We start from the raw sequence: 24,267 nt of genomic DNA on the forward strand, positions 1-24,267 counted from the left end.
CTAAGTGAGCTTTCCTTTTGGGTCCTCCATTTTCTTGACTTGACGTGAGAAGAACGTGCTAGAATCAGGCTGCACACTCAAATGCCTCCGAGGGTCGGGGTGGGTAGGTAACATGATTTAGGGGAGTGGGCCGGAGTGTGGGGGATACACAAGTGAGTGCAGCCCTCGCTGGTTGAAGTGTGGCCCTGCTCTGCTCTCGCAGGAATGTGGACCTGGAGCCTGGTCACGGCAGGCATCCTCTACAGCTGAGGGGGTGGCTGTGGGAGTTGCTCACGGGAGGAGCAGTGCTGACCCCACAGCCCGTGGGCTGTGTCTACCCACCAAGGCTAGAACTTGACAAAGGTGCCTCCAAGGCTGAGATGGTTCCTATTCAAGTTGCTTAACCAAACAGATCTTTTCAGAAAGGCATCACTCAAGCCTACCACCACTTGGCAAACAGTTTTCTAAACAGACTTTTTGCCTCAACGCAGCTCTTTTTTGAGGGCTGTTTGTTTTTTAAGTAGGCCATGGTGGCGTTGAGGCCACTGTATGGTGGCCCAGCTAGAGATTAAAGAGCTCTGATCCAACAAAGGCGCTGGTGGGAGACACTTGGTACCTGGCATCCGTTGCTCCTCCCTGAGGGCAGCCTCTCAGTCCCTGTGAGGAACCCTCCTCCTTGACATGCATAGGAGGGTGACTGGGTGTCTGTTTTCTGGATTCCCAGCATGGCCAGGGGCAGATCCACACCCTGAGCTCAGCCACTGGGCTCCCTTGGGACTCTGAGTCCTGAGCAAGGGGAGGGCGGAGGCCCTGCTGGAGGGTGTTGGTAGGGACAGAGTGCTGGCCGGACTCTTCCGGCATGCTAGTGCCACCCCCTCCCCTGCCATATCCTTCTAGTAAGTTCCTTTTGCTCTTTAGAGTTGGCTTCTGTGGCTTGGACTATTGATCTCTGTTGCTCCCAGCAGATACAGTGCCAAATCGTTTGGAGAAAGGCCCCACACCCAAGGCGTGTTACCCTGCTGCTTGGTCTCCTCAGGGCGCTGTCTGAGGCTCATGGGCTTAGTGAGGCCCGGCACAGCCTCTCCCTGTGCTGGACTCCCTCTACTGGCCTAGGTAGATAGTCTCCTCCTGCTCCTGCTTAGGAAACCCAGGCACCCAGGACTAGGTGTGTGTCTAGGCTCTCCGAGGAGTAGAGGAGACTAATTCAGTTGAGGGATTTATTTAACCCAAAGGAATGTTCGGCCCATTCTCTGACTCTTGAGTTAGAAGGTTAACCATGATTGGCTGAAACTACTTTAGTCTTGGATTTTTACCTGCTGTGTGCAACAAAAACCCAAATGGGCTGGGATTCAGTAGGGACCCCTTTAAGCAGAGCCCTGGGGTGGCACCGATGCCCTTGAGCTTGACAGCCAGCCGTCCCTGCTCTCTGTTGGGGGGGCGTCTTTCAGTGAGGGGCTGTGGAGAGTCATAAGATGGAGGGGAGGTGATGGGGCTCTGGGTCAGGCGGCCACGTGAAGCCTGGGTGCCCCACACGACCCTTTGCTGGCAGCCGCTGTGACGTGCTAAGCTGTCTCTGCATCAGGTGTGCAGCCCTCTGAGCACAAGGCTGCAGAGAGGCCCCTGCAGGCACCCCTTCCCATGGGCATCCCCAGAGGGATCCAGGGGGTGGAGCCCAGACTGAGGAGGCCAGGCACTCTACCTCTCAGGAAGGAGAAAAAGCATTATTTACAAAGAACTTATGAAAAATACACTAGAGAAATATGCCCCCTTTCCTTCCCCAGGTGTGAGCTTCCTTGTCAGTCCTCACTGGGGTCAGAGTCTGGGTTGAGAGCCGCTTCCGCTCCGGTGCTGCTTCCCACAGACGGGAGGGGGCTGCCCAGGGCTGGACCCCACGTGTCTCTGCTTGGGAGGGCTGCTTGGTGGGCTCTGCCCTTTCACAGCTTCCACACTCGGAGCGGCTGCCGAGCGGTGCTGGGCGTCTCCATGTGGGCCGGGCGCCAGCGGGGAGACGGCAGAGCTGGCTGCAACTGCCGGGCGGGTGGGAGGATGCATTTGAAGGGCATCTTGCCTCCATCCACGTTCTGGCTGGGGCAGGAATTGGCACATCATTTCCAAGCAGTGGATGCAGAGTATTCTCAGGACAAAAGGTCTGGCCTTGAAGTTTCGTTCCTGGTTCCCGGATCTGTGGGATGAGAAGACGTGTCAGAGGAGGAAACCACACACCCTGGAGATGGTTCAGGGAGGTGGGGGACCCCCGGGCTCAATGTCAGCCCTCTGGGTCAGGGGCTTCTTGTCTCTGCGGGCAGCTCTGTAGGGGTGCAGTCCATCAAGAAACTCTCGGGGGCTCTTTTGGGTGGGCTTCCGGGATGGAGTTTAAGAGGTGCTATTAAGGTGGATGATTCCTCTGCTCTAATGGCGAAATCAGCTCCCATCCCCTAAATTGCTGATGCTTATCCTTTCCCTTTACATGAGTCGAGATGCCCAGAGTCCCCCATTCATGGATGGGCAGGGTGGCAGAAAGTAAGGAATTAAGTGGCTGGTGCTCATCCCCAGGGCTGTGTGGGGATCCAAGGGGAATCGAGGCCCAGGCTCACCTCTTACAGCCTCTGAGCCCCGTGCAGGTCATAGTCGCTGTCGGAGGAGTTATCAGGCTGGGTGGAGACGCGATGCAGGGCCCCTTCCAGAGCTGTGGAAAGAAAGGAAAGCATTTGCAGCGGGGTTATCCTGCCAGGCTACACAGACAGAGAGACCCCCTCACAGCTGAGAGCCCCGCAGGGTTGGAAGATCACAGGGGCTTTATGAGCTGGTGGCTACACAGCCCATGTCTGTTTTGATCAAATTCGCCAGTGTCCACTAATGATGCTGAACTCCAGGCTCCCTGTGGCTTAATTGTTAGTGCCAGTCGGGGAGCATTCAATACAGGGCGCCTGCGGGCCACTGGATGGCTCTGTTTTGCCTGGAAGGAATCCAAGGGGCCTCATTTACCATCCCGCCTGCAAGGCCCTGCAGAGAAAGAGGCCCATTAGGTCTCAGCAATGCTGGAGTTAATGGCATCCCAGTGCATCCTTCTCTCTAGTTGAGTGGCCTGTTAAGGCGTATCCTTTCCATATCCTGCTGTGACTGGCTGTCAAAGGGGCAGTTTGATCCCCTCCACCCCTGGGGCTTCCCTTCTCCATTTAGGCAATCACGTGACCTCTGCTCCATTCCTAGGAGCGCCAGCACGCGCTTACCTGGATAAGCTGAGATGTGGGAGTTCCTGGGAGGCTGACTGTATTCGTTCTCCACGTGTGAGGCTGTCGGGTTCTCAACCTGGGACCGGACAGTCGCCGTGTGGTTGCGATGGAAAGACACTGAGCAGATGCAGGAGACGGTGTCATTAGACTCCCTGCTCTGTCCTCCTCCTCCTTCCCAACCAGCCCGGAACTTGGATTTCCTGTTCCATTGTGTAACGGGCAAGAGGCAAAGGCACCCACAGCTCCTTCAATGCATCCTTCTTTTCCTTTCCTCCTAGGGAGGTTCATACTAGCAGGGGTCAGACTTTTAGAGCTGGATAGTCCAGCAAGCTGATTGGCGGGGTGGGCCTTCAGTGGGTCAGTTAGTCAGTCAGCAAGCATTAATTAAGCAGGGAATTGGAACATAAGTGATAGGGCAGATATACTCCCTGCTCTCCTGGAGCTGAGGGCCTTGATATTGTAAAAAAGACTTGACAACATAGAGCCTTCTTGAAGGATTCAGCCCTTGACTTGTCAAAGGGGGAAGAATACGGAGTGGGAGGCAGGAGGGGGGCTACAGTTCCCTCCATGAGGGTGGCTCTGGCTGTGGACAGAAGGAGAGAGGATGAAGACCAGGGGTGTGGGTTGGGCTGCCTGCATCAAAATGTTATAAAACTGGCCTTATTAAGTTGTTCCGTGATAAAACTAGCTTGATCAGCTCTTCTTAATGGATCCCCCACTTTGGAGATCAACAATGCAAAAAAGCCCATTAAAGGTTCTGATAAGTCCTGAAATACAGAACCAAGTCTAGCTTCGGTAACTCATGGATTTCCAAATCTCTTTGATCATGGAGTCCTCTTTTCCGAGTGCCACTTGTTAGCACCTGTTGGCCACAGTCACACCTGAGACAAACATGGTGGAGATCAGAGGCCTCAAGCAGCCACTGGCTCTGTCTGTGGTCAGAATGAGCCTTGACCCTGCCTCCATGGCCTCCTTCCTGAGCCCCGTGGACACTGGCTGGGGCGAGGGAGGACCCTGCCTCTGGGGACACTTACTGTTCTGGTTCATTCCCGTCGGGCCAATCCACTGGCGTTGCTTCTTCTGGCGGACTGGGTGACAGACAGGAAACACACATCAGGGGAGGTCGTAGGGAGGTAGACGGGGGAGGAGGGGGCCAGGGAGGGAGGGAGGAGGTGGCAGGTGGGCCCCCTGAAGTCTTTTGGGACCTCAGTTTTCTGACTTGCTCAGGAGGGGACCTGGACCCACCTAGTGCTAAAGGAACGCGCGGGCTGAGGAGGCTGGTTCTCCAGGAGCAAGGATCACTGGGGTTTGGAACCAGAATTAAGACCTGGGAAGGCACTAGGGACTCAGCCAACACTGCCCACGTCTGAGCCTTCTCTTTTCAGCCTCTCTCATCCCACTTCCTTGTCTCAGAATAATTTTCTGCTGAGTTCTGCAAGGCAAGGTAACACCTCCTCCATTCGCAGTGTGCACCGTCGCCCATTTGGTAGATGGGGGACCGAGGCTCAGAGAGGAAGCGCTCAGTCAGCAACCCCTGCAGCTGATAAGTGGCAGAGCTGGGCCTGGGACACGTGTCTCCCATGGTCAGAAGCCTTGCTGATGACCCTCTGGGCCCGCCACGGTCTCAAGGATGGCCACACCCTCCCTTTGTCCTGGAGCAAGTGGGTCTCAGCTGGGCCCCAGATGTGGGCAAATCAGCGAGCACAATGTTCCTGACCTTCTGATTCTGTTCCTTTGGGGAGAAACAAGGCCAGTGGGCAGGAGAGGGGTGGGGCTGGGTGGTGAGGCAGAGGAGCCCTCAGCCGGCTCTCTGGGGGCGGGACCCTCCTCCGTGGGGCTCCAGTGCAGCCATCTCATCTCCCCAGCGGGGGCTTGAAAGGGAGGTGGTTAGGGGCACCTGCACCTACATCTCTTCAGCAGCTTCCTGTAGACGAGGGGGCCGCACACCACCAGCAGCACCGCCAGGAGCACGAGGGCCAGAATGATGCTCATCACCGTGCCTGCGCTTGGGCCCGCTGGGTTTGGATCCTGGCCTGGGGGTGCACAGAGAAGTCCGGTCAGTCCTGGCCCTGGGGCGGCGTCAAAACCGTCCATTCAGTGGGAAAGTGCTGGCTGGCTGGCTTCCCTCAGTAATTCCCCAGCATGTGTGGAAGGCGGTTGTTTATCCAGCTGTCTCTCCCTCAGTCTCTAGAACTCTCTGCCCCTTCGTCCATCCACCATTTATCATCTAACAATTGATCATCCAGCTGTCATTTGCTACTCTTGTTATCAACTGCGTAACTTTCTACCATTTGCCAGTTACTGATACGCGATCGCCTTGCCATCATAGACCAATACATGATCATATACCCATACCTGTCCACCCATCCATCTGTTTCTCTTTCGTGTATTATTCAGTTGCCATTAGTTAGCAAATATGTGCCATCTACCTTGCTTTTCTATCTTCCATCTTGGAAGAGCAGAGAATAGAATGAAGCCTTCTATCATTCACCAGCTGCCTAACGATTATGGCCAGTCTCTTATTTATGGTTCATGCTCATCGCTGTCTGAGCACTCTGCCCCCTCTCCCACCACTTGCCATCTCTCCATCCTTTTCTAGGGTTCTGGGGCTCTCTGACCGGGTCCTAGAGGGAAAACTCCAGAGCTGCCCTCCACCCACCATGGGCTGTGGCCAACTCACATGAGACAAACACCCTCTTGCAGAAGGATCTTTTCTCCTGAAGCTGGTGGCACTGGGACAGCTTCTCCTGGGGACAGAAGACCCCCCGGGAGGTCTTCTCTCCGGCATCCTGCACGTAGGAGTTGACGTGGCCACACTGCTGCTCCCGGCACACCTCCTCCCACCGTGCTGGGCCCCTGGCCGAGGTGCTGTCGCACAGAGCCTCCCACTGCTTGCCATGGCGCACCTCCACGGAGCCTTCACACACGCCGCTGCCCCCCACCAGGCGGCTCTGCACCTTGGGCTGGAACTCTGGGGAGGGGAAGCAATGGGAGGTGAGGGGGCAGGCTTGCAGGCTGCTCCCTCGGCCCCGAGTCTGTGTGCCCGGCCATTGGGGCCCCGTGTCACTGGCAAAGCAGGGGCTCTGGCAGAGCCCAACTCTCGGGGGTTTAGGCACCATGTGGGACCACCTTCCCTCTAGCATCCTCTTTAGAACTTCCCCCACCAAGCACTGTCCCTGGCACCTCTAGGCAGGTGCTGGCAGCATGGGCACTGTCGGTGAAGAAGCTGGCAGGGTAGCGATGCCTGTTGGCAGCCAACCCAGGTAGAGCTAAGAGAAGAGCCGTGGGAAATAGGCTCCACCTGGGTCCACTTCCCTCTTAGACATCCTCTTATTTTCTCGCTTCTCCTTGGGAGGCAGGAGAGCTTTTCAGAAAGGGCAAGCTGAGGCCCAGGGACGGAAAATACCTCCTCCTCTGGGTCCTGGCAGTTCACAGTGGGGCAGAACCCGGGAACACTGCTGCCCAGGCCCCGCACCCTGAGGGGCAGGCTTTCATCACAGGCGCCTGGTCCAACAGACACTGACTTCATTTCTGCTCATCAGGCTGGGGCCTGGGGGTCCATAGCTGGCTTCCATAGCTGAGGCCTGTACGTGCTCAGGTTAGAGCGAGCTGTGATCTCACCAGCTTTGGCCAGTTTCCATAGCAACATCCACCTTCAAAGCCCTAGTAAATTTTCCATTTAGAAAACATAGGGTATGGTTTCACAGGTTGTAGCCTGCAGGAGGGCTCCTAGCCAAAGGCAGGGTGCCGAGAGCCAGCTACTTTTCCCTTCCTCAGGCCAAGAGACCCTGGGGGGCTGCTTCTGCCTGGAGGGGGCAGCGTTTTCCTCACTCACACCAGGTATCCAATGGGTTGGGAGCAGCCCTGCCTGCAGAATGGCCCAGTGATCCAGGCCATGCTTCCTAGCTTTGTGCACAGGAAGCCCCGGGACCTTGCTGAAATGCAGATCCTGATTCAGTAGGTCTTGGTGGGACCTGAGAATCTGCATTTCTAACCAGCCGCCGATGATACCAATGCTGCTGGTCCAGGACCACACTTTGAGCAGCCAAGCCTTAGACAACAGGCTCTGGAGTGGAAATCCCAGCTAGCGGTCTATGATATTGGGCAAGAAATTGACCGTCTCTGAGCCTCAGTTTCCTCATCTGTAAAGTGGGGGTAATAATAGCACCCACCTCCTTAGGTGGTTTTGAAAATGAAAGAATCCCTGGAATGTTCCCTGGCACAAAGGAAGCACTCAGAAAGTAGAATTCTTTGAGTCTGGACTCCACTAGAACCCTCTTGGTGGTGGGCGCCCACTACCCGCCCCAGGATGCTGTGATTATTCTGCCTTAGTTTGAACTCTGGTCTCTTTCCCCTCAGTTTCCCCACTGGTCCTGGTTTTGGGGTCCCACAGACTGGCCTCATCGGCCTCCCAGCCTCAACCATAGCAGCATCGCCAGTCTCTTCGTGTTGTGGCTCGAGAGCCTCCACAGGAAGCCCTCTGGGGACCTGCTCTGGTCTCTCTCCACCTGCTGTGCCTCGGGACCTCCCACCTCTCCTCATCATTCCAATGTTTTCTGTCCCTGGGATTCACAAGCTCTCCTCCTGCCAGGCTCGCCCCTCCAAGTGCTTCATCCTGTTCTGCCCTTGGCCCAGGCCGCGAGCCCCACCTAAAAATCTTCCTCTCCTTTGCCCCACCAAACCTGCACTTCTCTCCTTTAAAACCCGCCAGGAGACCTTGCCTCCTCCTTGAAGTCTGGCTGGTGCCACCTCCCCATGTGGCAGCAGAGCCTGCGGTGCATTTGGGCTGGGCAGTGTCACTTGGCAGAGATTCCCAAGGCACTGGGAGTCAGTGAAGCCTGCCCACCCCACCACTGCCCCACATCTTAGAGGCCAACGATCAGCCCTCTGTTTCCCTCGTGTTCTCCATCATGCCTGGGGACCTTTGCTACACGCAGGGGTTTTCAGGAATGTGTGTTGACCATCTGGGGACGCCCCATGGGTCTTGGCCCAGTCTCACTCACCAGAGCAGACGAGGGCGAGAACTTGGCTGCCCTCCCAGGGCTGCACTTTTCTGAAGCACTGCTCCAGGGAGGTACAGCTCGTGTTCTGGATCTCCCATTGGATTGGCAAGGGCCTGCTCTCCCCTGCGTCTTGTACCCAGGCTGCTTCCACCTCCGGCAGATGCTTCAGGAAGGAGCCACACCGGAGGGCGTCACAGATGCGGTCCCCCAGGTCCTTGATCTTGTCCTGGGCCTCGTACCTGATGGTGCCACCCTGGCTGCCGCTGTAGAACTCCACCACGCCCGCACACCGCAGGCCCCCGGGCCCTGCCACCAGCTGCACCCTGGGAGGAGCTGGGGGGAGAGAGTGGAGACGGGAGAGGCCTGAGTGCTGACGGCCCCACAGTGGGGCCTTCCTTGCTTCTGGCTCTGGCTCCAACACATGGACAAATGAATACCTGGCTGAGGCCCTGGGAGGTGGTAAGGTCTCAAATATTGCACAGGACAGACTTACATTAAAACTTTTCATGTTTATCTGAAATTCAAATGTAACTGGGAATCCTGTGTTTCCATTTGCTAAACCCGACACCCGATCCCAGGGCCCTCAGAATCTTCTTACCTGTGGGCTCCGGAGTGGTTGTGGGCGGGGGGCTCGTGGGCGGAGGTGTTGTCTTCAGTGGCTCTGCAATGACACTCTGGTGAGGGAGGGGCAGGGGACCCTGGGAGGGAGGAATGACGGGGGAGGAGGGAAGAATGGGGGGTGTGGGGAGGGCTCCGGGCAACTGGCAGTGTTGAGAAAGATCTGGAACTTCTGATGTAAGTACCAAGAGCTCCATTAGGCCCACTTGACTCACACGTTGTCTTGAAGCCTTCTGTGAGGTGGGCAGTACCAGCCCATTTTACAGTTGGGAAAATGGAGGTTCAAAGGGGACAATGAGGTTAGCACTCAGCAGAACCAGGCCCTTGATATGTTCCATCCTACCAGACAGATGCCAGCACCCCTCAGCCCTCCCCCTCCAGTTCCTCACCAGGGTATGTTTCTGGAGGTGGGGATGGTTGTAAATCAGGGAGCCCCTTCCACCTGCCTGCTCAGGGCTCAGATCACAGGCCCTGGGCAGCCTCCCTGGGGCTGGTGCCCAGGCGCAGGTACCCATGTGGCTGGCTAGTTACCCACCTGAGCAGATCAGGCCCAGAGGTTCCTTCCAGTCTGTGCTGCTGCAGTTGGAGAAAGATCCTAGTTGTCCCATGCAGGTGATCTGATTGCTGGGACTGTTGAAGTAAGGCACGTGGGCCAGGACCAAGGCACTCTCGCAGAGCAGCTTCTGGCAGAGCTTCGAGGCCTGCTTGAGGTCCTGCTGGTGGTACGGGCTCCGGCTCCAGCTCCGGCTGTACACCGTGCACCACAAGCCCTTGAAATAGACCTCCAGCTGGCCCTGGCACCGTGAGTTGGAGGCTCCTAGTCTCACCTGGAACCCTAGGGGTCAAAGAGGTGGGGGGGTCAGGCTGGGCAGGGCCCTCTACTGCCCCCTCCTTGCCTGGGCCCCCATGCCCACCAGGCTCCCTTCTGCCCCAGGGGCTGCCTCCCTTGCTACCAGCTTTGTCCCTCTGGGGCACGGCAGGAACTTCCCAGAAACTCAGGCTGGGGCTGCTCCTGACCCAGGTGGGCACCCCAAACCTGGGCCTCGAAGGATGGAGCTCGAGACCTCAGAGCCGAGGGCCACTTGGAGCCGTGGGCAAGGAGTCCTCAGCACCCATCGTCCAGCAGAATCGCCCCACTCCTGGAAATTCTGCTTCAATAGATCCGAGAGACGGCCTGGCACCTAATTTTTTTTTTCTCTCTCTCTCTTTCTCTGACTTTTAAAATCAATTTTATTGAGGTCCAATTTACATACAGTGCAGTGCACTCATTTTAAGGGGACTTGTTTAATGGAATTTGACAAATGTGTACAGGCCTGTCGCCACCCCCGCACTCTAGATATAGAACATTTCCGTCACCCGGAAAGTTCCCTCGATTTCCCTGAATCCAGCCTCAGGCAACCACTGATCTGCTTTCTGTCACACTAGAGATTCATTTTGCTTGTCCTAAAATGTCCTATACGTGGAATCCGGTGGCCTGTTTTATCGTCTGGCTTCTTTCGCTCAGCGTGTATTAGAAGTGTCTCCTGTGGTGGCCTGTATCAGTAGTTCATTCCTTTTGACTGCTGAATAGTGTTTCATTGTACGGATATGCCACAATTTGTTTATCCATACACCATTTGCGTTGTTTCCAGGTTTTGGCCACTATGAATGTTTGGGGACCAATCCTCATCTTTGTGTGGGTACATCTTCTTGTTTCTCTTGGGTAAATACGAAGGAGTGGAATTTCTGGGTCATAAGTAGAGACGTGGCTTGTGTGATTTTTTAAAGCTCCATGAAGGGAAAAATAAGAATATATATTTGTACTCGCATAAAGAGATTCTGGAAGGATATGCAAGAAATGAATAAATGTGGTTATGACCTGGGTGTTGGGTGGGGGAAGGACTAGACAGATGGAGGACAGAAATGGAAATGAGATTCTTCACTGTGGATCTTTTTATATTTTTAAAGTTTTGAGCCAAGCAATTGTGTTACCTAGTCAAGAAATTTAAAAAAAAAAATGTGGAAGGCTCTTCTATGTGATTCTGAGGCGGTGGTTTTCTCTGGTTGGGAACTACTGGTCAGGCTTCATTTTTCTTCCCACAGATGGGGACACTGGGGCCCAGAGGACAGGGCTGGACTTGCCAAGGTCACTTGGCCAGTTAAAGGCAAAGTGGGCTCATTCCAACACCTGGCATTGGTGGAATGTTTATAGGCTTCCTCTTCAGCGAGCTGACACGCTGAATCCTCACCAGAGAAGAGGTTTTCTCCCCATTTTATGGGTGGGGAAATAGGGCTCAGAGACCCCAAGTAGCTTGCTAGAGCTCAGAGCTAAGATGCCATCGTGGGGTTCCAGGTCCTGGCCCAGGGCTGCCAAGGCCCCTGTGGCCCCTTCTGGTTGCATGTTACCTTCATGAGAACCTCCATCCACATTTCTCCCAAAATACGTTTGGCATGATGTTATCTCAGGAAACGTGAAAAAGAGAGGTCTGTGGTGACATGAGCCTGGGAACTGCTGAGTTAAAAAATGTTTACAGGTTTCTTTGCTACAGGACTTCTCAGAGCCTTTATTAGGCCAGTATACACTGTCGGTCTCCAGCGGGTGACGTGGTGTGGCCTACCCTTCATCCAACATGTTCCGTGGAACCCTGTTTAGGAAACACTAACCTCTACGATTAAAGTCCACCCTTGAAGGCAGGACGCTCAACACACTTTACACTCTGGTGCAGCCTCTCTCTGCAGCCTCAGCTACAAATATCTTGGACCAGGGAGCATCTGGCAGGACCAGGTAGGAAACAGGACTGTACAAGGTGCCTTTACGGACCAGTATGTTTTCTGTGCATGGTGAGTGGCTCATAATACTAATTGTCACGAGAACTACCATTTGCCTGGTGCTTTATGGCTGTAGAGAGCATCCACTTGCAAAAGGGCATCTTAAATGTGTGTGCATGCATGTGTGTGTGTGTGTGTGTGCGTGTGTGTGTGTGTGGTAGGGCTCTCTCTCTTTCTCTCTGTGGAGTGGGATTCACTCTGGTGAAGATGACAGCTTTTTAATTGGCGGGTCCCCCTATAGTCTGATGGACTTACAGCCCTGCTCTCCCCGCCCCAGGCCTCCGTGTGGCTCTTCCTTACCTGGGTCCTCCCAGTTGGGCCCTCCGAGGCAGGAAGTGACTGCAGAAAGGAGAGAGGAGGGTCAGGAAGTGAAGTCTCCCTCCTGCTCCCTTCTCCCCAAGCTCACATCCACCCACAGCCTGAGCAATGGCCTTTTCCACCTGCCCCACATTGCAGGGTACGGGGGCAGGGATTTTCATACTACACGTCGAAACCCCTAGGTAGGTCATGAAATCAATTTAGCGGGTTGCAGCCATCAATTTCTTTCTTGTTTTAAAACTTTACTTTTTAAATGAACATGCAGTAAAATTTATTTTCCTTTAGTGCACAATTCTATGAATGTTCACACATGCATAGATCTGTGTAATCACCATCACAATCAAGGTATACAACAATTCCATCGCCCCCCAAAATCTCCTCATGTTATACCTTTGTAGTAATACGCAGTATTGCAAGCATTGATTTTAAAAAAAATATGTAGTAACACAACCACCATTTTTTTTTTTTTTTTTTTTGCTGAGGAAGATTTGCCCTGAGCCAACATCCATTGCCAATCTTCCTCTTTTTGCTGAGGAAGATCTGCCCTGAGCTAACATCTGTTGCCAATCTTCCTCTATTTTGTATGTAAGCTGCCACCATGGCACGGCCACTGACAGAAGAGTGGTGTAGGTCTGAGCCCAGGAACCGAACCTGGGCCACCAAAGTGGAGTGTGCTGAACTTAACCACTAGACGACCAGGGCCGGCCACTTACCGTATTTTATAAACTGAAATGGACTAGAATAGAAAATGTCAGAATGCACCGTGTGTTGTGAGGATAAGGATAATTTTTTGTGCATTGGGCTGCAATATAAAAACGTTCTGTGTGTTGCTTTCAGTCAAAAAAGTTTGAACTCCATAGTTCTAGAGAACCAAGAAATGAGCCGGAAAAAGAAACCAAGACAACATTTGTTACTTTTTAGTATTCCCAAGGCGGGACAAGAATGACAGCATTTATCTTTAACAGCTCCCAGTTTCCAGAGGAGGAAATGGAAGCTTAAAGAGACTTCAATACACAGGGCCTTGCCAAGGTGAAGCAGCTAGTTGGCAAGGGAGCCAAGCCCACAGCCCCAGTGAACGTGGGTCTGTAGGGAACTGGCCTGCCCTCTGGCTCGGCTCCTGCCCGGGCCCATTCAATAGGAATGTGGGTCATTTGGGAAGTTCCAACTCTTCCCAGGCCTGACTGTGGATCAGGCGCTTATGGCAGAGCAGCCTGGCTAACTCATCCGTGGCTGGGGCGGAGGTTTGATTTGGGTGGGGATGGGATGGGATGGGGTGGCAGGCCTGTGTGTCCACAAAGGCCACCCTCCACATTCGCCAACAGCTTTATCAATCACGGAGCAGGTCTTCTGATCACCACTTGTCTGACTCCTGGACTAACTTCTCTACTGAGAGCTGGTGACAGCATTGGGTCAGGGCGACTACGTTACATAGCAAACAGCTGTATTTAAGTTGCCTTTTTTTGGCTTAGGAAGATTAGCCCTGAGCTAACATCTGTGCCAATCTCCCTCTATTTTGTATGTGGGTCGCCGACACAGCATGGCTGATGAGTGGTGTAGGTCCGCACCTGGGATCCAAACCTGCGAACCTGGGCTGCCGAAGTGGAGTGCACCAAACTTTAACTGCTAGGCCACACGGCTGGCCCCTTAAGTTGCTTTTGAGAAATTGTTGCTGGATGTTAAAAAAAGAGGTGTGTTTTTAAAAGCCTATTCTTACCTGAGTGTTTGGAACTGGTGGTACAACTTTAGGGGGAGATGCACCCCTGCCAACCCACCCTCTCCCCACAACCAAGACTCCTTGTAATGAAGTTGTTGAGGCTCTGTGATGTTCCCTCCATCTTGGCAAGAGCCCATCGCTGTTGCCCTGGGAGTCATGGAACTCAGAAGGGGGAGGTGTTTCTCATGCAGAGAGCATGTCGGGCCCAGAGCTCTGACCTAGCTGGGGAGGGGGTTGACCCGCTGTTAATCAACAGATCTATTGCAGTGGGCAGGGCAACCTCAGGAGGACATGGTGGAGAGGTCCAAGCTAGTGTGGTGAGAGCAGAGGCAGAGGATCCTTTACCCTGCCCTCACCTCTCATCCCTTACCTCTCACTCCACCTCCCTTCGGTTCCAGCTCTCCACCATGAATGGGGCTGTCCACCCTTAGGGATTCATTTCTTTGGCTAAGCCATGAGGGCTGAGGCAGCTTAAAGTGACATTTACAGGGAAAGAGAATACAAAGATCCATACTTTGGTGCCCTACGACACAGGACAGGTTTTCAGCTACTGATAATGCTCTCTGGGTCTGAGACCAGCTCTGCCATTTCCTACCTGTGGGCCCTGGGGAGCTTGTCTCTTAGTCCCTCTGAGCCTGTTTCTTCCTCTACAGCATGGAGACAAGAACGGGACCAGCTTTATAGTGATGTTGTGAGAAGGAGACGAAATAATCTATGTAAAGGACTTAGCCTGGTGCCTTCCTGGCCCGTGTTCACTTCTCAGAGCTGGTGGTACTGGTTGTGGAGCTGGCTGGGCCTGGCGCGGGGGTGGGCAAGACTGCAGGCCTGCCTGGGAACTTGCCCAGTGGGAGGAATCTCGCTCCAGGATGCTGGGAGAGCCAGATCATAAGGCTCACCACTTCCCTTTCCAACTGGGACCCTCGTACTCCCAAAGTCATCACAGTCAACGTTTGTTATTAACAGCAGTTACCAATTATGGAGCACCTACTGTATACTCAGCACTCGAGGTGGTTCCTTATAGATGTCATTATTCATCTCGCACATGGCCCCACAATGTGAGTTGAGTATGTTCATGGTATAGATGTCGGGAGAGGGCAAGTGCCCTGTCCACGGTGACACTGCTAGCAACTGGCAGGGCCTGGATTTGAACCATGAGTCGGACTTCTAAATGCATGCTCTCTGCCACCCAACTGTGCCTCCAACGTGCTGAGTTTGGGGCTGCAGAGTTGAACAGAGCCTAGACTCTGACCCTGAGGTGCTCGAGCAGCCAGACCCTAAAGGCGCTGGGGGCAGGGGCTGGGCCTGATCATCCTCACAGATAGCACACGGAACAGCTCAGAGAACATTCTCAAGAAAGACTGAACAAGAAGAGAACCAAGTACAATTCTAAAAAAGAAAATGCTGTGTTGACAAAACGCGTCTATGCATTCCAGGGCTTTGCGTCCCTCTGGGTGCCTGTCTGTCCTCGGTTGAGCAGCATTTCCCTCTACCATCATCACCATCACCACCAACATCACCACCACCATCATCATCCCCATTACTGGCACTGCCACGGCCATGGTCATCGCCATTGCCACCACCATCACCATCACCAACATCATCACCGCCACCATCACCATCACCATCACCACCACCACCATCATCCCCATTACTGGCACTGGCACTGCCATTGTCATCTCCATTGCCACCACCATCACCATCACCAACATCATCACCACCACCATCACCACCACCATCACCACCACCATCACCATCACCACCATCACCACCATCATCATCATCATCACCATTACCGCCATTATTATTATTGTCATTGCCATTACCACCGCCGTCACCCTCACCACCATCAATGTTTTATAGTTTTCACTCTTTCCAAGGTATTTGTGTGTGTGTGTGTGTGAGGAAGATTAGCCCTGAGCTAACATCCATTGCCAATCTTCTTTTTGCTGAGGCAGATTGGCCCTGGGCTAACATCCGTGCCCATCCTCCTCTACTTTTTCATATGGGACGCTGCCACAGCATGGGCTGACAATCGGTGCATCGGTCTGCGCCTGGGATTTGAACCTCCGAACCCCGGGCTGCTGAAGTGGAGCACGCGAACTGAACTGCTAGCCACTGGGCCGGACCCCTTTCAAGGCATTTTTATGTATGAACTCTCTCAAACCTCACCACAGCTCTGTGAAGCGGATACTGTTATTTCGACCCCCATATTATAGATAAGGAAACTGAGAGAGATTAAATAACCTGCCCAAGCAGCTGGCGAGTGCTGGAGCCGGGCCTCCAAGCTAGGCTACCTGGCACAGAACCTGTGCTTTTGACCGCTGGGCCAAGCTGCCTAAGCTTCCCTTCAGAGGGAAGGCTGTGACGACCTGCCCTGTGTTTCACCGATTCCTGCATGTTCCTGGTGTGCAAGTCCGATGACGAGAACAAACTTTGTGATTCCATTCATTCAGTGAAACATGCCATGGGAAGACTTTTCCAGGAACTTGCTGTGTGATCTTGGTGAGTCACTCCACCTCTCTGGGCTCGGTTTCCTCGTCTGTAAAGTGAGGGAGTTAGATTCCCCAGTGGATCCATCACCTTACTCTTTGGTTCAAACTCCTCTGATCTATAATCTGTAGTTTCCTGATGTATGTCAACAGCCGGCAGGGGTGGGCAGAGGTGGACGGTGAGATGCATGCCTGACTTGGAGGTTTCCTGGGAGCTTAGTCTTTCTGTCTCCCAGGGGTCCCTTTAGTTTTTGAATGTCCACAACTTAGTTTCCTTCTTTGAGCTGCTTCTCACAGGGGTCAGACCAACATCCTCCTTCCCCTGCATCCTGCAGATTGTGCTCTTGATCTCTCTGACCCCTTCCTGAGCTACAACTTAGCCCGACCCCTGCATGCAGCCCGAGGCCCAAGGCCCTGCTGCTGCAGTGTCTGGAAGCCTGGAGACCCCCAAGACCACAGGGACGCGAGGCACGGAAATGTCATGCCATTTCCTCACCCTCCATCCACACCACACCCCGAGCAGCTGGGGCTGGGAACGAGAATTCTCCCAAGGCCCCTTCCTTCCCGGCCAACCTTCCCTCGGAGCCCCCAGTTTAGGGCTTGGACTGGCCACGCCGGGGCAAAGCTCAGGGCCAAAAAAGCCAGAGGGGTCAGAGGCTCTATCTCTCTCTCAAGCCCCTCTCTTCTTCATGTTTGCAGAGATTTGATCGTTTTGACCCTGCCCGCCCTGATGAGGTCACGGCGAGGAGCAAACAAATTCCTGGAAGCAGCTCTGAGACATTTATATCCTCACTCTCTACTCCTTCTCCTCTCATCCCTCCAACGTTCCAGATGATTCTCACTTTGGCTCTCTGTCCGGCAACCCCGTAGGCCACATCAGGCCACGGGTAGTTTTATTTGCTCTGCACAATGTTTAAAATTTGGGAGGGAGCCACTTTTTCAAAAGTTTCTTCTTGTTCTGTTTTGCTTTTTAGAAAAACCCCAAGATCCAGATATTTTTGAAAAATAGGATACTCCGGCCACACTAGGCGGCATCGCCACGAGCCCCAGGCAGCGACCTGTCCATTCTGGCTTGCCAGCGTCCCCGAGGCACCCCACTGTTACCCTGTGTCTGGAGAGCCCCAGCTTCACACACAGGATGGTTTCTGCAGCAAAATGTATGAATTTTCACACTATGCAGGAGGCGTTAAGATTATAAAAAGCCTCCCTTTCGTTCAGGTCAGGATTTGCACTGAATGCGTTTGCCAGAAATTTACTAACATTTTCAGGGTTTTGGAATTGCAGATAAATGTTTTTGGACCTGCATACTGGTTCCGCTTTACAGTACTCAGCAGAGCTGGAATGTGGTCCAGGCTGCCCACCTCTGCCTCACTCACAGGCCCTGCCTGGACCCATGAGCATCTGCACTGGCAGCCCCTAAGCACTGGGAAATGGAGGCAAAGTGTGGCCTGTTGAGGGTCCAGTGGGCCCTGGGGACCCCACGGACGGGCTGAGACATTACTGATCATAATAGCAGTGATCGCAAACATGTGTCAAGCTCTCAACCCTGTGCAAACCCCCCGGGTGAGAGTTTTCCACGGGCGACCCCATTTCTTCCCAACAGCCTCAATGAGGGGGCTGTCACCACTGGCTCACAGATCAGGAAACCGACGGACTGATTTAGTGTGGTTTGGAAGTTAGATGTTCCATTTTTTTCTATAAACTATGATTCCCTCTACTAGTCCATAAGCTTCTCATGGATGTACGGCAAGCTCAGTATGTCTGACTGCCTTTGGGGGGCGTTCTGGATTTTCCTTCCTCCCGTCCTCTGATGGGAGGCTGACGGGAAGGTCAGAAATCCCTCTTTTCTGAAACAACACTCATCTGTGGAGCCGTGTCTAACCTGAGTGTGTATCAGAGTTTCAGGGAAACAAAGACTACAAAAGGCCCCAAATTCTGTTTCTCGGGTTGCGAGCACCAGATGAAGTGGTTGGTTTATGACTAGAAGGCTTTTTATGTGCAAAACACACAGAGAATCACACTGGGCTTAAGCCAGGAGAGGCCTTGGGAATGGAGCCCGCGGAAGAACAGCAGATTTGGGTCTCTAATCTCGCTCACCCAGGGTCTGCGCTAACGAGCGGATAGCCAGCGGACCGCGGGCAGAATGGCCTTCACTATCTAAATTATGATTGCTCTCTCCCTGGTGGCCTGGTGTGTCTGAGTGAATTTGTATGAGTTTCAAGCCACATATGTATCTCCACTGTGACAGTGACAAGCCCTGCTTTTTGTTCAGAGCCTCACATATCCCAGAGCTCTTGAGCACACAGGGGCTCATTCTTTCCACCCACAGCTCTGAGAGGAAGGGACCATGCTCACCCCCATTTTCAGATCAGGAAATGGTGGTTCAGAGAGGCTGAGCAACTTGCCCAAGGTCACACAGCTCTCTGGTGGTAGAGTCAGGGCAGAAACCCTATCTCCATCACTTGGCGGGGCCCCATGGGAATCTACCGCTCCCCATGGGACACCCCAGAGCCTGCTCACATCATAGTATAGGTGGGGGAAACTGCGGCTCAGTAGAGCGTGGGGCTCACTCCATATGCTTCCATGGGAGTCTGTGGTGGCATATCAGACTCTTGTCGCCTCTGCCAACTGCCACCAATTTTCTATCCTGTTTCCACCACCTCTCTCCCAGCTGTGCCCCCAGGGGGAAGGCAGAATGAGGGTCCCTGTGGGAATGGCAAGAGCCAAGCCATCTAACTGAGGTACCCAACGATGATGATGGTGGTGGTAGTGATTGTAGTAATTACAAAGGAAGACATACGGGGTCACAATCCCTTATCTGCAATTCACAATCCCAAACCGAAAGTCTTTTCTAATGCTTTTGGTGGGGGGGAGGCAATTTATAGCCTCTCTGGGTCCCTCTTAGTGAGCAAATTCACGTTTCACTGCAGAAATGGGAACGCGTTGCCCTAGACCTCGCTGGGCGTATTATGAGTGCACAGCGCACACACAACATTACCTTCTATGATCTGAAACATTCTGGATTCCCAAATGCATCTGGCCCGAGGTTCAAGAGAAGGGGCTGTGGGCCTGGAGAGGTCTGAGTCCCCGGTTCTCTCGAGGGCACTCGGCCCACTATCTCTGCTCAGCACCTGTATGGCTCGAGTTCAGCAGAGAAGAAGCCTCAGTCCTCACGGAGGCGTCGGGGCCCCTTGCCAGCAGCCCGTGTGCTGACCGGCCCTCTGCCTGGAGTGGCTGGCCCCAGTCCCATCCAGCATGCTCACTCACATCCTACAAGTATTTGCTCAAAGATTATCTTCTCGTGGGACCCACTGCACCCTCCTTCGGTACAGCCAGCCCACAGTGCTCCCAATCCCGCCCCATCCCACCCAAGACCTCCTAGGACCCGCGCAGTCCCTGGCCTAGTCTGTGTCTTGTCTGTGTCCCCATCATACCCCGACTACTATGTCGGATCCACCAGGGCAGGAATTTTGACAGTTCACTGCTGTGTCCCCAGCACCTAGAACAGTGCCTAGCTCATAGCAGGCACTCAAGAAATGCTTGCTGTCTGAATGAATGAATGAACCAGATTTAATGATTGCAATCATCCTTTGAGGTGGGCACCATGGTGATCCCCATTTTGTACACAGAAGGGTGAGTCTCAGAGAGGTGTTCTTGTCATTTGTGAGTGGCCAGGTAGAAACAACCCCAGATCTGCAGGCCTTCACATGTGTGTGCACGCGCGCGTGCACACGAGCGCGCACGCGCACACACACACACACACACACACAGAGGCACACAGAGTAAGTGTTCAATCAGTTTTGTCGGGTGGAGTTCAAGTCCCTCCCTGGTCGCTGTGGGGAAAACCCCTCTGAACTATTGGACCTGGACGGAGTGACCAGAAGGGCCAGCGCCAGCCCTGAGCCCCCTGGTCCCTCAATTCCCCTCTGGGGGTGGGAAGCTCAGGGCTGCTGGGGTCCTGATTCTTTGCACCCAGGGCCAGCAAGGGCCTCAGCCTCTGCAGCCTGGGAGAGCGGGCCGGGCGGCCACTTGCAGCTGGATCCCCCTGCCCTCCTCTATCGTGGACGCCTGGCCCCTCTCAGGCCTGTCCTGCCTGTTGCCTTTGCCCTTGATGTCCCCTCTGCCTGGGACACTCTTCCCTCTTTCCTCTGCCTGGCTGGCTCCTTCCTTCATTCAGACGAGACATCACCTCCTCAAAGAGGCCCTCCCTGCCTGCCCAGCCCTCGGGGACAGCCCTTTGTGGACTTGGTCACTGAGTCTCAGCATTGCTATCTCCTTCACTGCATTTATCATGATATTTAGAAATCTGTAAATATTTCAGGTGCTCATTCACTTGCGTTCTCTAACAGGTCCCCCGTTAGCCTGGTACATAGCGCCAGATCCATGGTGGGAGGGACTTCTGTCTGGTTCACTGCTGATCTCTACTGCTTTACACAGAGCTGGACACACAGCAGATGCTCAATTATTATTATTGTTGTTATTCATGCTTTTACTGAGCACTTACTGTACTATATGACGACTAAAGCTCTAAATTCATTGATTCACTTAATCCTTACAAATCTCTGTGAGGCAGGTACTATGATTATTCCCATTGTGCAGATGAGCAAACTGAAACTTACAGAATGGGTCCAAGGGCACTCAGAGGCAAGTGGCAGACCGGAATTCAAACTGCAGAGTCCACAGCTTCCGGAGTCTCGGCAGCAGGACCTGACCCGGCCGTGGTGGTCAGGGCTGCCTTCCCATTCCACCCCCAGGAGTGAACCCCAGGCAGGTTGGGGTGAAGGGCAGTGGCAGAGGGGAGCAGCTATGGGAAGCCGTGGTCGCTATTGCCCCAGGCATGCCCTGGGCATCTTCATGACCCAAAGTTCCCCAAGGCATGGGCATGGCCCCGATGGCCAGCCAGGAGGCCGCAGGGTCCCCAGGGCTCTGGCAGCGAGGCATCTCTTCTTGGAATGGCTCGAAGGATGCCTGTGTTGTTTGCCTAGCCCCAACTCTGGTCCTTGGCATCCCCAACCCTTGGTGGCTGCCTGTCTGCGGGTGGCTGTAGCGTCCTGCGGCCATGTTCCTATTCATGGGTGTGGCTTTGGTGGGTCTTTGCTCTTAGCTAAGGGCACAGAAGGGTCTCCATGAGAGCAGAGGGCTGGGCTGGGGTTGGCTCTGCTCACTAGCTGCTACGTACGCCCTGGGCTTGCCACTCGGCTTTTCTGGGCCTCAGTTTTCCCCACTGTGAAATGGGGCAACGGGCCCGCCTTCTTCATAAGCTCTTGTGAAGCTTGCAGAGGAAAATGGCCTTAAAGGTATTTTGTAAGCTGTGACCCACTGAACACTGGGAATGTTTGTTATCTACTAGTTCACACAAACACACGCTGGGAACCATGTGTTCCTGGGGTTCCAGAAGGTTCTCATACACTGCCTCCGACTCTTCCTGACACGGGGCTCCATTGGGCCAGGGGACCTGCCCGGTCCTGCCAGGAGCCTCACCCCATGAGGGATTCAGGTGGGAGGCCCATAGAGTGCGACCCCCACTCCTGTACCCAGCTGGGAGCCTGGCCAGCCTCCCTGATGCAGTAGGGACAGAGACCACAGGTAGGGGTGGGTGGGGGGTTTAAGGGCCTGCTCCTAGGAATCTCCAGGACGAAGGAGGCCACAGCAGCGCCTCAGGAGGGCCCCAAAAGGCATCCAGGGCCCGTCTCTGGACGGCTCCTCTGGGGACAGAAGGCACTTTGTACGTCTTGCACTTGCATGTAAGAACAGCCATGTGAGCCTGTGTGCACTTGTGCCATCGTCACATACACAGGGAAGGGAAGACTACGTTTGGAGGCCATGATCGGCTCCTGAAAACACACACACACCTACTTACACACACACTCACACACACTCATACACATACACTTACACACCAGCGTCTCTAGGCGGGACTGAGCTCCCTGCTAAGGCAGGCAGTGTGCCCCGAGTCCTTTCCCTCCAAACTGGGAAGCCGCGAGCTCCTTTCGGTTCCGTCCGTTCTGTCCTCAAGTCAAGCCCTCTCTCACCCTGCCACACCCTCCGAACCCCTGAGAAGTGGTCAGATCTCATCCAGTCCACCCGTCTGCAGTTTATAAATGGGGAGATAAAGGCCCCGAGAGGCTCGGGGGCCAATCCGAGGTCATACATGGCCAGGCTAGGACCCAGGCTCAGGCCACAGCACACACTGCCCTCCTTCCCCAGCCCCCCGCCCCCCGCCGCTTGCCCAAGTCCTCGCTACTGCCCAGTGTTGGTGACCGCCCCAGTAGCGGGGCTCTGGTCCTGAGCCAGTGTCCTAAGGCCCCAAGGACAGAGGGCCCTCAGTTTCCACCATGTCCTCCCCAGCAAATGGGAGGCCCCAGATTCACCCCATCCCTAACCTTATCCCCAGCTTATCCCTTATCCAGAGGCCCCGGGGGCATTTCCACAGTGGCCCCCAGGGACAGGTTCTGGAGCCCCTCCTCCGGGCCTGGAGTGGGAGCAGACCCAGCATGTGCCGACACTGTGGCTGGCAAGCCTGGCTGGGGCCCCTCAGGGATGGAACCAGAGAAACTAGGAACTAAGGCGCAGCTTTGACATCTGCTCAGCTGCATTCTCGGAGGCAGTCTCCATCCTGCTTCAGCCCGCTCTGCCCTGAGCTTCATCCCAACTGCCCAGGGGATGGCAAGGTTCCCGTCCCTGGAGGCATGCAAGGAAAGGCTGGACACTCCCGGGGCAAGGGGAAGGTGCAGAGGGAAGCCTGCATCGTATGGGAGCCAGACAACATGATTTCTAGGCTGAGTGTCTGGTTTTAGCATGAGTCCCGCCTGGAAGGGTAGAGTAAGGCCCCAGCAGTGCAAAAGAGAAGAGAGTTGGGGCACTGGGACAAACAGATCCGAGAGCTGAGCTGGGGCTTGGGGAGCAGACAGGCATCCTGGAGGCCACAAGCCTCCGTGGTGCTCCAGAGACGTGACATGCGGGCCCCAGGGTCAGACCAAGGGAAGAACTGGCATCTCCTCCCTTGCACCCCAAGCCCAGGTCCCCCGGCAGACGCCCCAGAGGGCTACTCACCCAGCACCCCCAGCAGGTACAGGGCGGCCAGCGGTGGTTGCTGAGACCCCATGGGCGCGGCCTTCTCCTGCCTCAGCCTTGGCAAGCGCAGCACCCGTGGGTGCGGGTGTCTGGCCCCGTGTCTCCCTCTCAGGGAGGAGGGGCAGGGTGGGCGGGCGTGGGCAGGGATGGGACGGGAAGCAGGCAGTGTGAGGCCTGCGTCACGTGTGTTTGAAGTTGAACTGTCAACTTCTTCCTGGTAAAACCACCTACCCTAGTTTGAATGGCGGCCCTGGCCTCTGCCAGCTTCCTGCCTAAGGTCCCCGGGCTGGGGCAGTGCTCCAACCACGCCACACGGGGACAGGGCTGAGGCGTGTCCACACACAGGACACGTCCCCACACAGGGAAGGTGTGGGGAGCCCTGAGCCGGGCCGATGGGAGGGGGGAGACCTGGCCACACTGACAGCAGGCCTGAAGGGACTGAGGGGGACGGGGCACAGGTCCCTGAGGCAGGGGTCCCACCGAGAAGACTCTGAGCTGTGCGGGGCGGTGAGAGGTTGAAGTGGGGGCACCACACCAGTTCTTGCTGCAGGCTCTGTGATGAAAAACAGATGACACCCTCCGTCTCCCCTTATGGGGATGAGGTTGGAGTTTGAGGGGAATCCTCATAGGTGGTATTTTACTAGCAAGCACGGGAGAGGGCTCCTCCATGCATGTTGGGCTTGTGTCAGAGTGTGTGTGTGTGTGTACGAGATCTCGTGACAATGTGTGAGATCTCAGTGTCGATGGTGCCATCTCTGTGTCAATGTGTCATCTCCGTGTCGATGTGTGATCTCCATGTCGATGTGTGATCTCCATGTCGATGTGTGATCTCTGTGTGGATGTTCCCCCACGGAGGGGGTGGAATCAACCCCTGGCCTGTTGAGGAAGAGGCAGGGTAGCTGAGTTTCTGCAAAGTAGATGGGGGAGACTAGGACAGGGGGAAGACTCTCGGGGGCCTGGGCTGGGTTCAGTCCCTCCTTCACGGCCTCTGTGCTCCAGCACAGGTTAGACTGAGGCCCAGACCCAGCTCC

The 24,267-nt window shown here is 54.7% G+C and overlaps 1 protein-coding gene across 1 annotated transcript; it reads right to left on the reverse strand.

Annotated features, from left to right (window-relative positions):
• Positions 1-1,937: 1,937 nt before the first annotated feature.
• Positions 1,938-23,352, reverse strand: CD5 (CD5 molecule). Its single transcript, XM_014792869.2, has 11 exons — positions 23,216-23,352; positions 11,942-11,980; positions 9,369-9,668; positions 8,814-8,876; positions 8,216-8,548; positions 5,893-6,183; positions 5,120-5,245; positions 4,247-4,300; positions 3,210-3,329; positions 2,574-2,665; positions 1,938-2,161 (listed from the first exon to the last, which is right to left on the reverse strand). Exons 1-10 carry the CDS (start codon positions 23,265-23,267, stop codon positions 2,577-2,579), a joined length of 1,467 nt encoding a protein of 488 aa, XP_014648355.1. The 5' UTR covers positions 23,268-23,352; the 3' UTR covers positions 1,938-2,161; positions 2,574-2,576.
• Positions 23,353-24,267: the final 915 nt, after the last annotated feature.

This window comes from Ceratotherium simum, chromosome 34 (assembly GCF_057802395.1).
Source record: "Ceratotherium simum simum isolate JZ-2026a chromosome 34, ASM5780239v1, whole genome shotgun sequence".
NCBI lineage: Eukaryota > Metazoa > Chordata > Mammalia > Perissodactyla > Rhinocerotidae > Ceratotherium > Ceratotherium simum.